Source organism: Eupeodes corollae, chromosome 2 (genome assembly GCF_945859685.1).
Source record: "Eupeodes corollae chromosome 2, idEupCoro1.1, whole genome shotgun sequence".
In the NCBI taxonomy this organism is placed as follows: domain Eukaryota; kingdom Metazoa; phylum Arthropoda; class Insecta; order Diptera; family Syrphidae; genus Eupeodes; species Eupeodes corollae.
Window position 1 is genome coordinate 51092295 of NC_079148.1, and position 12992 is coordinate 51105286.

The 12992-nt window shown below is 36.3% G+C and overlaps 1 protein-coding gene and 1 pseudogene across 1 annotated transcript; both read left to right on the forward strand.

Moving 5' to 3' along the window:
- The first annotated feature begins 3537 nt into the window (after nucleotides 1–3537).
- LOC129944910 (uncharacterized protein K02A2.6-like) lies at nucleotides 3538–4744 on the forward strand (annotated as a pseudogene).
- A 1850-nt stretch (nucleotides 4745–6594) lies between these two features.
- On the forward strand, nucleotides 6595–7882 carry LOC129946011 (mitochondrial fission process protein 1). The gene is made up of 4 exons (XM_056056015.1): nucleotides 6595–6772; nucleotides 6841–6951; nucleotides 7161–7389; nucleotides 7459–7882. The coding sequence occupies exons 2-4, from the start codon at nucleotides 6882–6884 to the stop codon at nucleotides 7619–7621; spliced, it is 462 nt and encodes a 153-aa protein (XP_055911990.1). The 5' UTR covers nucleotides 6595–6772; nucleotides 6841–6881; the 3' UTR covers nucleotides 7622–7882.
- Nucleotides 7883–12992: the final 5110 nt, after the last annotated feature.

Genomic DNA, 12992 nt, shown 5'->3' on the forward strand with positions numbered 1-12992 from the left:
ATAGTATTTTTTTTTATTTTCAGTTATCTGTAGCAGGTTGAATCCAATACAATGTCAGATGAATGATTTTGTGTGGATCGAAAGCGAAACACAACTTTTTATTATTATTCATCCATTTTGACACTTGGTTACTTTCCACACCATTTGGAAGTAATAATAAGAACACAATTGAATCAAGCATTAGAGTAGACGCTTTTATGCTCAGAATCGGAATTGCTGGCAATAGCGTGAAACTTTAGTTTCAATGATCCATTTACGTATTTCTTGCAACTCTTCGAAACTCTGTTTTCTAATAAGCGGTCTCATTATGAATTACGCGTTATTTGGGAATATGTTACTTTGAAAGCTTTCATCTTTTGACATTTAAGAATATAAAAATTGACATTATTAAAAATATAACCATACTTATTTCAGAACGCAAAGAAATTTTTAAAATTCACTACAAAAATGGTGAAAAATTTGTTGTCACTGTTTGTAAAACCAAAACTATGCTGTCGTAAAGCACTTTCACCGCGAAAAATATTTACATTTGTAAAATAATTTAAGATTTTGGGACAAGTATGTGAGGTGAAGAATCTTAACCTATAGGAACATATAAATCCTCGGTAGCCATCTTGGTTCACCACTGCATGCAAAAGCCAACAGCTTATATATTTAATAGATTCAATGCGTGCGTGATGTTTGCTCGCACAAGTTAGAATATGCGCGCATAAGTAAGCGTACGAATACAAAGAATCTCAATACGAGTGAACATAATGGAGTCTAGCTCCGTTTCGTTCAATTTTTCTCAGTTTCGTTAACTTAAACACACTTAAGCAAGAGCGATCCGAGTCGCTCGCCGCATAAGTAAAATCTGATATGTAGATACGTGAGCAAAATTGCATTATGGCTATGCAGTAACTTCGCAAACTTAAGTGAATTTTCGTTGGGTTTTTGACATAAGCTTATGTTTGGTTATGTCTATTATAGTTGGGCCATTAAAGCCCAACTATAATACACTCTCTGGCATTATTCTTTTTCTTTTTTCAATTGCTTTTTTTTCTTTATGTAACCAAATTTTTGTACTTTCTCTCACAAAATGTTTAGTTTATAAAAATATACCGGCAGACGGCCCATGAGCCATGCTTGTAATCTTTAGTTTTAAGTTTGTAAATTTTTGAAATGAAAAAAAAAATAAAGATGATAATAATAATAATAATAAATAATAATAATACACTTAACCGAAAGTAAACTAATGTCAAAACCGAACAAAAAGTTATCAGAAGTTATCGGCAAAACAAAAAGTAACCATAATGGATGGATTCACGTAACTTAAGCAAATGTTGGTTTTGAAATGCGTTTCAAATTTGACATTTGCTTAAGCTCGAGCCATTTAAATGGCTCTTTCGTAATTGCGCAAAAGTTATCGAAATTTAACGAAACTGAGCAGAACTTCTATTATGGTTAGTGTTGACAACACTGATATTTGGCAGCACCTTATTAGAATTAATACGTAATTACTTTTACAGTGTTTGGCAGCACCAAATAATAATTAAAAAGTAATTACGTTATCAACGTTTGGCAGCACCAAAAAGCAATCACCGACCGATGCCTCCTATAAAAACCACCAGCAACCAGGTATAAAAGTCAGTTAAAAAAAACGGACATCATTGCATTCGAAAGTCAAGTGGTAGTAAATTTACAAGTGTGCTTATTATATTGTTAAATAAAGTGGATTTATTTTATTTTTAAATATTGTTGTTTAAATTCATATTCAAGAACACAACAATTTGGCGGCGAGGATTCGTTTAAGAACTTACTAATTTAGACTGGTCTCAAACAAATAATCAGCCGCTGATACAATTGTAAAAATCCTCCAACAGCAACAAGAGATTTTAACTGGCAGACAGCAGCGCTAAGCAGCAGGAGAACCAATCTAACTCTCTCTCACTCAGAGAAAAAGAAGTGCTTGCTCTTGAAAACTCAAATGGCACGGAGCAGATACTAGAATCTCCGACGCAAAGCATATGCCATTCGTATATGACCCAGAAAATGGTTTGATGTTCGAATCGTGGTTCAGGCGCTATGAAGATTTTTTCAAAGTTGACGGGAAGAAATTTAATGATAGTGCACTGGTCAGACTCTTTATGCGAAAACTGGATCCGATTTTCTATACAAAATACATAAACTTTATTTTGCCAATGCATCCACGTGATTTCACTTTCGATCAATCTGTCGACACATTGACGATATTATTCAGCCGCAAGGTATCCGTTTTTAGCCTGCGATACAAATGTTTTCAAAATGAAAAAAAATTACTGTGACGGCTATGTAACATATTCAGGAAAAGTTAACAAACTTTGTAAAGATTTCAGCATAACAACGATGACCAGCGAACAATTCAAATGCTTAATTTTCGTCATGGGCTTTGCTGCTCCCCGCAATGCTGAAATCCATGCAAGACTCCTTTCAAAACTGAAAGACTCGAAAAACGCAGAAACCCTTCAATCATTAACAGAAGAATGTTTGCGTATATAAAATCTTAAACAGGACACAAATTTACTGGAAAAGCACAATGGGCACAATCAACCTTCAGCCCATTATATCAGAACTGACTCTCAAAAACCCGAACAGCGAAAATTTCCAAGAAAAAGTGATCCAAACATAGATAGCAACAAGCCGAGACGACCATGTTGGAACTGTGGAGCCATCCATTTTGCTAAAGATTGCCCTTTTCAAAATAAGAAATGTGACGACTGTGGCAAAATAGGCCATAAAGCCGGCTATTGCACTGCAACATCTTCAACATCATCTGCAAACACATCTAGGCAACCAAATATCCAGCCAAAACGCCATAGCAACAATGCATCCAGAAGAAAACATCAAACTCACACAATATTTGTAAACTACATTAATGTAGCAGCGAAAAGGAAATACATTACTATAAATTTTAATGATGTCCAGCTCAAGCTTCCAATTGACACAGCTTCAGATATAATCATAATATCACATCAACAATGGTTAAGCATCGGAAAACCTACACTTCATTCAGAAGACAGCATTGTCAGAAATGCTTCAGTTATGCAAATACAAGGTTTATCAAAAATTTTCGTTACAGTCAGCCTCAATGGGCAAACAGAAAAGTGCTTATACCGTCAAGATTTATTTATTTAATGGTCGAACTTTTATACTCCAAACTGATCATAAACCATTGATTACCATTTTTGGCACACGTAAAGGTATTCCAGTACATACCGCGAATCGACTGCAGAGATGGGCATTACAGTTGATACAGTACGACTTCCAAATTCAGCATGTTTCTTCAAAAGATTTTGGTCACGCAGATATGCTTTCACGATTAATGAAAACAACCGACACGCCAAAAGAAGACATTGTCATAGCATCCATCAGATTTGAAGAAGAGACTCAAATGATTTTAGACGAATCCATAAAGTCATTTCCATTAACGTCAAAGATGGTAAGTCAGAGATCAATTAAAGATACATTTCTTTCTCAGGTATCAAAATTCATTTCCACAAAATGGCCCGATGGAAAGAAATTAACAGATGACCGCCTTAAACAGTTTTTTGCTAGGCGCAACGCACTCTCGATCATCAATAGTTGCATCATGTACTCAAACAGAGTAGTCATACCTAAGGTTTTTCAAAATCGTATCCTTAATCAACTGCACAAAGGACACACAACTATCGAACGAATGAAGGCACTAGCGAGAAGTTTTGTTTAGTGGCCGAATATCGATAACTGCATAGAAACGTTTGTCAAAGGTTGTGGAAGATGTGCATCAGCAGCGAAAATGCCACAGAAGACTCTACTTGCTTCCTGGCCACTCACGCAGCATCCTTGGGAACGCATCCATATTGACTTCGCAGGACCAAGAGACGGAGAATACTTTCTTGTCATCGTCGATGCATATTCCAAATGGCCTGAGATATACCAGACGCGAACAATAACATCAGCATCAACTATAGCTAAGCTACGTGAAACTTTCGCTCGTTTTGGAAATCCGAAAGTAATAGTATCAGACAACGGAAGTCAATTCACAAGCGAGGTTTTTAAATCATTCTGTACTCAAAACGGCATCCAGCACATTTCAACAGCTCCATATCATCCTCAGTCAAATGGGCAGGCAGAACGATTTGTGGATTCCCTAAAGAGAAGTCTGGCTAAAATGAACGGGGAAGGAAGTATCAGTGAGATTCTACAAACGTTTCTACTCACATATCGCATAACACCCAATCGCAATACTCCAGCCTATCAGTCTCCAGCTGAGGTAATGTTTGGCCGAAGTATTAGGTCACTTCCAACTTCAAATCATGTACTCGAACAACGAAATGAAGCTATGGAAACAATTTTTAATCACAATGCAAAAAATAGACAATTCAATCCAGGCAACCGAGTTTTTGCAAAACAATATCGAGGAAACAAATCTTTCTGGACTTCTGGAGTTATCATCGAGCGAATTGGCAAAGTAAATTACAATATACTTCTAGGTAACAATTTGCTCATTTGATCACATACAAACCAAGTAAAAGCAAACGAAACTTCTGAAGAACATCCGAAACCTCAAGGAAATTCATTGCCTTTGGATCTTCTTCTTCAAGAATACAGCCGTGAGATGACTCCATGTACAGGTTACCAACAAACAACAGAAACTACCGAAGCTGTACCGAGGGATAATCTTCCTGATATCACTGAAACAAGCAACACAAACTGCAACGATCAAAACAAAGATGACAGTCCTTAGCAAAAAAGTGAAAAGGTAACATCATTGGAAAGTCGCAGTAAACGACCTCGAAGAACTCCAAAGTGAATGGAATCTTATGTGATGGAAGAATGACATTTCCTTACAAGGGGAGGTGTTGACAACACTGATATTTGGCAGCACCTTATTAGAATTAAAACGTAATTACTTTTACATTATTTGGCAGCACCAAATAATAATTAAAAAGTAATTACGTTATCAACATTTGGCAGCACCAAAAAGCAATCACCGACCGATGCCTCCTATAACAACCACCGGCCACCAGGTATAATAGGCAGTTCAAAAAAACCGACATCATTGCATTCGAAAGTCAAGTGGTAGTAAATTTACAAGTGTACTAATTATATTGTTAAATAAAGTGGATTTATTTTATTTTTAATGGCTGAAACACATACACGCTTCAGCTTCGTCTCCGTTACGTTAGGCCCGCTTCGAGGTTGCTTTGAATGACATTTCTATTATTTCATCCCTCCAAAGAGCAAATATTTTGTTTGTTGACATTTTTTTCCTGCTGATGAGCTGTCAGGTAAAGCAAATGTTCAGAAAATTGAACTAGAGCTTCCGTTTGGAGTCACATTACGTTACATTACATTCTTTTCCTTACGATTGTCAAACAAAACGTGAGGTCGAAGCTACATTGTGATAGCATGCATTGAATTCCTATGGCTGAACTCGTAAACGTCAGGCGAAGCCGAAGCTGAAGCGTGTATGTGATTCAGCCATAAATATTGTTGTTTAAATTCATATTCAAGTACACAACAGTTAGTGATATTGACATATAAAGCTGCGTATTGGTTCGTTCCCTTAAGCTGGCTTTGACTCGGTTAAGTCTATTATAGTTGGGCATTAAAAGTCCACCGACTTAAATGGCTGGGTAAGCTCTAAGCACAGTTTGATCACTTATTTATGGAACAGACTAGAGAAATGAACTGTCAATAGTTTAAGATTTTTTTAACTGACTCTTTCATACAATACGAAACATACCATTTTCTCAGCCATTTTACTTATTCAAAAAGAAAAATGACCTATGTGCGCAGGATCTGCTCAGAAAAACGTCAAGTGTAAACAAACGGGCTTTTCAGGTTGATAATACCACACATTATATACAAAAGATTTACGTCTTCATATCAATCAACAATATTTTCGTTGATTTTTTTTGCAAAATACATCGATTTTATCCGTATTTTCATCGAAAAACCTTCAGTAATTGGAACCATTTTCGAAAAATTTCAATTTGGTTGTTCCAGAGCATTTTCATCTTCACCATATCCCTGATTCGAAATAAACCTTGTGCAATTGTTACCTATAATGGATTGCACTACCGAGCTAATATTAATAATTTATGTGTGGACGTCGTTTGTTTATAAGAAGATAGTGCTTATGATTTGGACCTATAAACCTTTTTCCTTGGGGTCACACGAAAGATAAGTTCTATGAGAGTACTCCAAACCTGATTGAAGATTTGAAAATTTGTATTCGTGAAGTTATCGAAAACATAAAACCAAAAATATGCGAATTAAAATTTCTGTTAAGAAATACATTTATTTTTAATACCAACGTGAAACTTCTTATTGGAAAATACCGTATTTTTTACCTAACTTTTGATTAATGTTGTAATCTTAAGAGTATATATGGAATTTTAATATTTCAATCAAAAAACATTTCAGATAAAGTTGCTGTCAACTTAAAGTTGGTTGAGTTGCTGGCAGTTATCGAGCTTTCCTAGACTTTGGCTCATCTACAACTCTTTATAATTTTTCAACAACAACTTCCACAAACTTTGTATCCACTCTCAAATACAAACACAAATTATTAAATATTATTTATTTTATTTATTTGACCATTGACCTTGTTGTTTAATATTTTGCTCGGGCTCAGGCCCTCAGATTATATTCTATTTTAGATTTTTTCTAAAATATTTCGATGAAATGCTCAGAGTTTATTCTCACTAAATAATAAGTGCAAGTTGCATTCGAATAACAAAACATATTATAACATTTTGCTCTCTAGGTAAGCTTTGGATCTTTTATTTTTCATTGATGATTTTATTCTGACTTTTTATGTAACCTTCCTTTCAGATTCTCTTAAATGAAAACAATTCAAAAGAAAAACCCCAAGGATGTCGGACAATAATCAGATGAATAAACAAGACGTTGATATATATCGAGATACTTATTTACGTTTTTTAGGTTTGTTTAAAATTATTAATGCTAATTACTACGATATGAAAACATGTGAATTGATCATGATTAGTCAAGTGCAAAATGCTAGTCAAGTGGTTGCCGATGCAATTAGTTAAAGGTCCCTGAACACACTCAATTCATTAATCATACACCGTATATTAAGCACCTGTAATACAGTTGTGTCGTCAACTAACATTTCTTTATTTTACTTTAAGGATATAGCAATGAATTAGGAGAAGCGTTTCGTCCGATTTGGCCCAAACATCTTGTCAATTTATCATACGCCGTAGCAGTGGCATACGTTTTGGCAGATACTGTTGATAAAGCCAAAATGGTACACGAAAAACAAGGTTCGTCCAATAGAGATGTTGCTATCAAAGCAGGAGATGTCCTAATATGGCAAATGTTTGCCTCTGTTATCATTCCTGGCTACACTATAAATAGGTTTGTATTTGTTAATACCCACCTTTATCCATCCCCAATGGGGTAAACAAATGTTTAAATATATTTCAGATTAACTAATGGTACACGGTTTATGGTAAAACGTTTCAAAGTACCCAATGCCAGATACATTCCTACTGCAATTGGTCTTGCATCAATTCCATTTATAATAACACCCATCGACAAGCTGATAGATTATTTAATGGATGAAACCTATCGGAAATATCTTAAGTGAAGCGTTAATTTTGATGCCAATAACCTACTGCCATTGCAACAAAGAGAAGTAATATTATTGTGATACATTTTTGCAAGGGTTATTAAACAACACAAATACCCTTATTATCTTACCTAAGAGATAAATAACATTTTCTTAATAGTGAACAAATATGCAACTAAGAAAATGAATAATATTAAAATAGTACAATTTGTTATAGCCTACAGCCTTACCTGTTTTATTTTTTAGATCAATAAACTTAACTTAAAATGTTTGAATTGATTTAAATTATTTTTATTATTTCCATGTGTTTTAGCAGGTAAAAAATATTGTTGCATTTACGGCTGCTCAAAATCATAGTATAACGTGATAATCTATTCTCCAAGAAAACCTATAAATAAAATTAGAAGAATGGTCTTTAACTCCTAAATACTTTTCTATTCGTTAATGTCATACTTACTGATGCTGTACCTGCACTTCATCGATGCAATATATGCCCTGAATAAGGCAATCATTGTCCATTATGATGGAGTGAATAACTTTTATTTTTTAATATACACTGCAGACTATAAGTTTGAATCCACTCTGATTTTAAGAAAAATTAATAAAATAAATTCCATCAACGTAAAAAAAACTTTCAGCTTGGGACTTTCTAGATATAATTTGTCTAATTGATATATTTTTCCAGCAACCTTGAAATCTTTTCCATAATGCAGATTTCGATGAAGCCTATTTCTCCCGGAACCTTCTATGCAACTCCTCTCACAAGAACTTGACAGGTTTTCTTACCTCTGACACTGATAAGTACACTGTTAGTGTTCTATCTCCTCTAGGCGCATCTGACCATTGTGTTATATCAGCAAATTTCTCGTGTAAAAACTGTTCAGTTAAAGAAAGAGCTCCTAACAGAACCGTTTGGCAATACGAGAAAGTCAACTGGGACGGTCCCAATAATTACTTCAGGATCTTTAACTGGTCACTATGTTTCCTCGATAGTGACGTTGACGCCAGCCAGATCACAAATTTAATTCTCCTGGGAATAAGAACTTTTATATCGAACAGGGTCAAAAGTATCAGACCCAAGGAAAACGCTTGGTTCGATGCGAGCTGTAAAGAGGTTATTAGGGCCAAAGAGGTAAGTTTCCGTTGGTATAAAGCCAACCGTACTGAGGAAAGCCGGAAAAAGTTCAAACAAGCCAGGAAGGCCTACAACGCCCATATTCGACGGACCAAATTTTTACATGACCAAAAGTTACGGCAAAAAATAATGTAATGTCCCAAAGGCAGTAAAAATGTTTGGTATTTGTAAAAAACATGAGGAATTCTTCCTCTTCTTCGGTTACTACGCTCGTTGTCAATGACACTCCTTTTGTTAGCTCTTTAGAGAAAGCTAACCTCTTTGCTAGGCAGTCCGCCGCCAATTCTACGCTGCCAGTGAGTGTCATGACTCCGCCTGTACTTGAGCGAGTAAGTTATTCTATGGGACCAATCTTTTTTCGCTGGTCCGGATGGTATCCCCGCTATTGTTCTGAAGAGGTGTTCTTCAACTCTGGCAACACCACTGCCTTAGCTTTTTCATCTGTCATACTCCTCAGGTTTGGTTCCGAGCGGATGTAAAACGGCATTTGTCCAGCCTATTCCCAAAAAAAGGCGAATCTTCCTCACTAACTACCGACCGATTGCACTTACGTCCCTTCTTTCCAAGGTCATGGAAACGCTGATTAATTATCAGCTCAAGAAATATCTTGAAGATCGAAAGCTTCTTAATTACCGGCAATACAGCTTTCGTAGCAATAGGTCCACTGGTGATCTCATGGTTCATCTCACCGAACAGTGGAGCAAATCTTTACATCGTTTTGGAGAAAGTAAGATTATTGCACTTGATATTTCAAAAGCATTTGATAGGGTTTGGCATCAGGGTCTCTTATCGAAAATGCCTGCTTTCGGTTTTCATGAATCCCTGCTTCATTGGATTAGTAATTACCTTTCGGACGTTCAATACAAGTAGTATTGGATGGATTCAAGTCTGAAAACGATAAAATAAATGCTGGTGTGCCCCAGTGCTCTGTTTTATCTCCAACACTCTTTCTCATTTTTATTAAAGATCTAATGTCTGCAACATCTAATCCAATACAATGTTTTGCTGACGATAGTACTCTTAGCTTTTCATATTCGTTTTCAGACTCACATCCCTCTTCTTCGGATGTGGAACATGCAACGACAAAATATGATAAGCTCATTAAATTCCGACCTAAACAGCATTGTTCAATGGGAATTAAAAATCGGCGTGGAATTTAATGCTTCGTAAACCCAATGCTGTCTTCTATCGTCTGTCTTCTATAGCGTGGAATTTAATGCTTCGAAAACCCAATGCTGTCTTCTATCGTTAAAGCGAGATTTACCCCCATTGCCATTATCCATGGATGGCACTTGCATCAATGAGACTGAACACCTCGATATTCTCGGTATGTGTGCCACTAACCACCTCTTTTGGAATGATCACATACGCGATGTCGCCAAAAATGCGGCAAGGTGTTTGAGTTTCCCCCCCCCCCTTCTGATCTGACTATTATCTACAAGACTTACATACGTCCAAACCTTGAGTATAACTCCCAACTCTGGGCTGGTGCTCCTGAAACTTAGTTAAGCCTCTTGGATAGTATTGAACGTAGAGCATTTAAATTGATAGATGATAATACCATCATAAGTTCATTTACTTCGCTTGAACATCGCCGTAAGTTCTCTTGTCTGACCCTTTTTTACCGTTATTTTAACCGCGTAGGCTCTAGTGAAATAGCTAGTTGCATTCCTCCCCTTAAACAGATCGTTCTTTAGCCGTACTACGCAAATGTGGAATGCCTTATCACACTCTGTCTTTCCTAGTCATTGTAATATTCAGGAATTCAAAACCAATGTGCACCGACATCTCCTTTTATACCCTCTTTCCTCTTCCTAGTGCTCACACTGTGCCTCTGCATAATAAGGGTAGTAATATGCCCTTGAGTGTGTGTTTATTATTTGTTAGATTACTTCGTCGTCTCTACCTTATAAAAAAAATCTTAAAGCAATTGTACAGAACTGATACTGTTTAGAAATATTCATTTGATTTAATTTGAATATGAGTTCCTCAATGGTTAGAAAATCTTTTCCAAAGATACATCTTGTCGTTTCTCTTAGAGTAGGACACTTTCCCAAGAAATGCACAACGTCTTCCCTCTCCATTCTGTTGCATATATTACAGATGACTGAAAGATCTGCTCTTTGAGGTAAATAGTTCAGGTTTAGAATTTCAGCTTGTAGTCTGACCATCATAGATATTTCCCTGACACTAAGGAAGTAGTTTAACTGCTGCAAATTGTGGTTAAGCTGGCAGTAGACCGTACGATGTAAGGAGTTTGAAGCTTCATCCAGGTACTTGGTTCTAGCTGCTTCATCTACCTTGGAAATAATTTGGTACATGTCCTTTCCCCAAAAAGTGGAGAAATTCACGTTTCTAGCATTATGACATAGTTCGGTGAGTTGGCTGGCAAATAGAATGCTCGTTTAATGTAGAAGCGCAATAGCTTTTCCACCTTCTCATAATATTTACTTCCCCAAGTTTGTGCAGAGTAAAGCATAATGGATTCTGCTACCGTTTCCAAAATTTTGTATTTGCTACTATGAGCCACACATTCGTTCGTGAAACATCTTTTCCATGTGAGGTTTATCGCCATTTTCGATTTATTAAGCTTTTCACTAAAGTGTTTCTCCATACCTTAACTCTTTAACCACTTCAAACAATTCTCCATTGAATTTCCACTTTTCGTTTGCCCAATTTCTCCCTCCATATTTTTTGAAAATCACCACTTCTCTAAATTGACAATTAATCCCCAATGTTTGGAGTATTCGTGTATCCGATTAATCATAAGTTGAAGTGATTCTGGAGTATATGCGAGCAGTACAATGTCGCCTGTAAACAGCAGAGCTTTAATCAGCGTCCCCGCATAAACAATACCCCCGGGCAACCATTCGATTAGATCCTCTTTGAATATTGCAAGCAAAAGCGGGCTTAGTGTCGAACCCCGCCTAACCCCAAATGCAAATTGGAACCAATCAGACTTTTCTTCACCATTCCACACAGCAGCTGAGTGTTTTCATATATGTTTTCAATTAGTCTGCCAAATTTCAGAGACATTCCTTTTTCGAACAGCTTATAGATTAGCGATTAACGATTCACAGTATCGAACGCAGCTTTGAAGTCAATGTAGAACGCGTAGATTTTTTTGCCTTGGTCTAAGAATGAATCTGCAATACTCCTAGGAACAAATATATGATCAACATTTGAATACCCTTGTCTTAAGCCGGCTTGAAATTCTTTTAATTGTTTATTTTCTTTTATCCATGTTGACAGTCTTCGTTGCATTATTGCGGTAAATACTTTATAGGATGCATTAAGAAACGAAATTCCCCGATAGTTTGCTGGATCCGATGCACATCCTTTCTTGTAAATAGGAAAAATCAGTGCTTCTTTGAAATGAAGCAGTATTACGCCTGTTTCAAAAACATTATTGAAGAAGAGAGCTAAACTTTCTAAAAGGCCTCTATTCAGCTGGTATTCTATCAGACCCTGGTGCTTTATCTTTTCTATCTTTAAGGCCCTCAGCTGCCAGTTTCACCTCATCCGGAGTTATTCGTTGATCAAGGATTTGATTCTCGACTCCTGGAGCATCATAATAAATGACAACCCGGTTCATAACTGGATTAAGAAGAATATTGAAGTGCCGCAACAAAACATCAGAATTAAGGTGTCGACCAATTGTGTATTGTACACTGTTAAGTATCCATGCCAAAATTCAGCCGAATTTCTGCAGCCCGCCAGTTTTTGGTCTTCCATTCCAAAATATTTTTTCTTTTTGTGTTTGCATAGCTCTTTAAACAACTTGTTTGCTTCCATGTATTGTTTTTTGTTGAAATTACTGCTGTTGCCCTGGAAAATTCGCAACCACGAAAATGATTTCTGTCTTGTATTAAGGCACTCACTATCAAAACATGGTTCGACAAATAACTCTGCTGCTTCAAAATAGGATATGCTGTTTTAATCACATTTCTAGTTGATCAAAGTTGGCTATTTCTTGATTTCTTAGCAAGTTTTCTAAGTTCTCTCGATAGTTGTTTCCTTTTGCCTCTGACCACGCTAGTTTAGGAAGTAACGATCATAAAACTATCAAGTTGAAAGGAAACAATTATTGGAAGGTGATCTGAATAAGGTAACTGTCCAATTTCAAAGTCTGTGACGTAAGACTTCCAATCTCCACCAATTAGACTGAAATCTATAACAGATGTTTCTTGCCGTCCCACAAAGGTAAAGTCTCCATTTCTGTCCATATTACTAGTTCCATTTTGAATTCTCAAG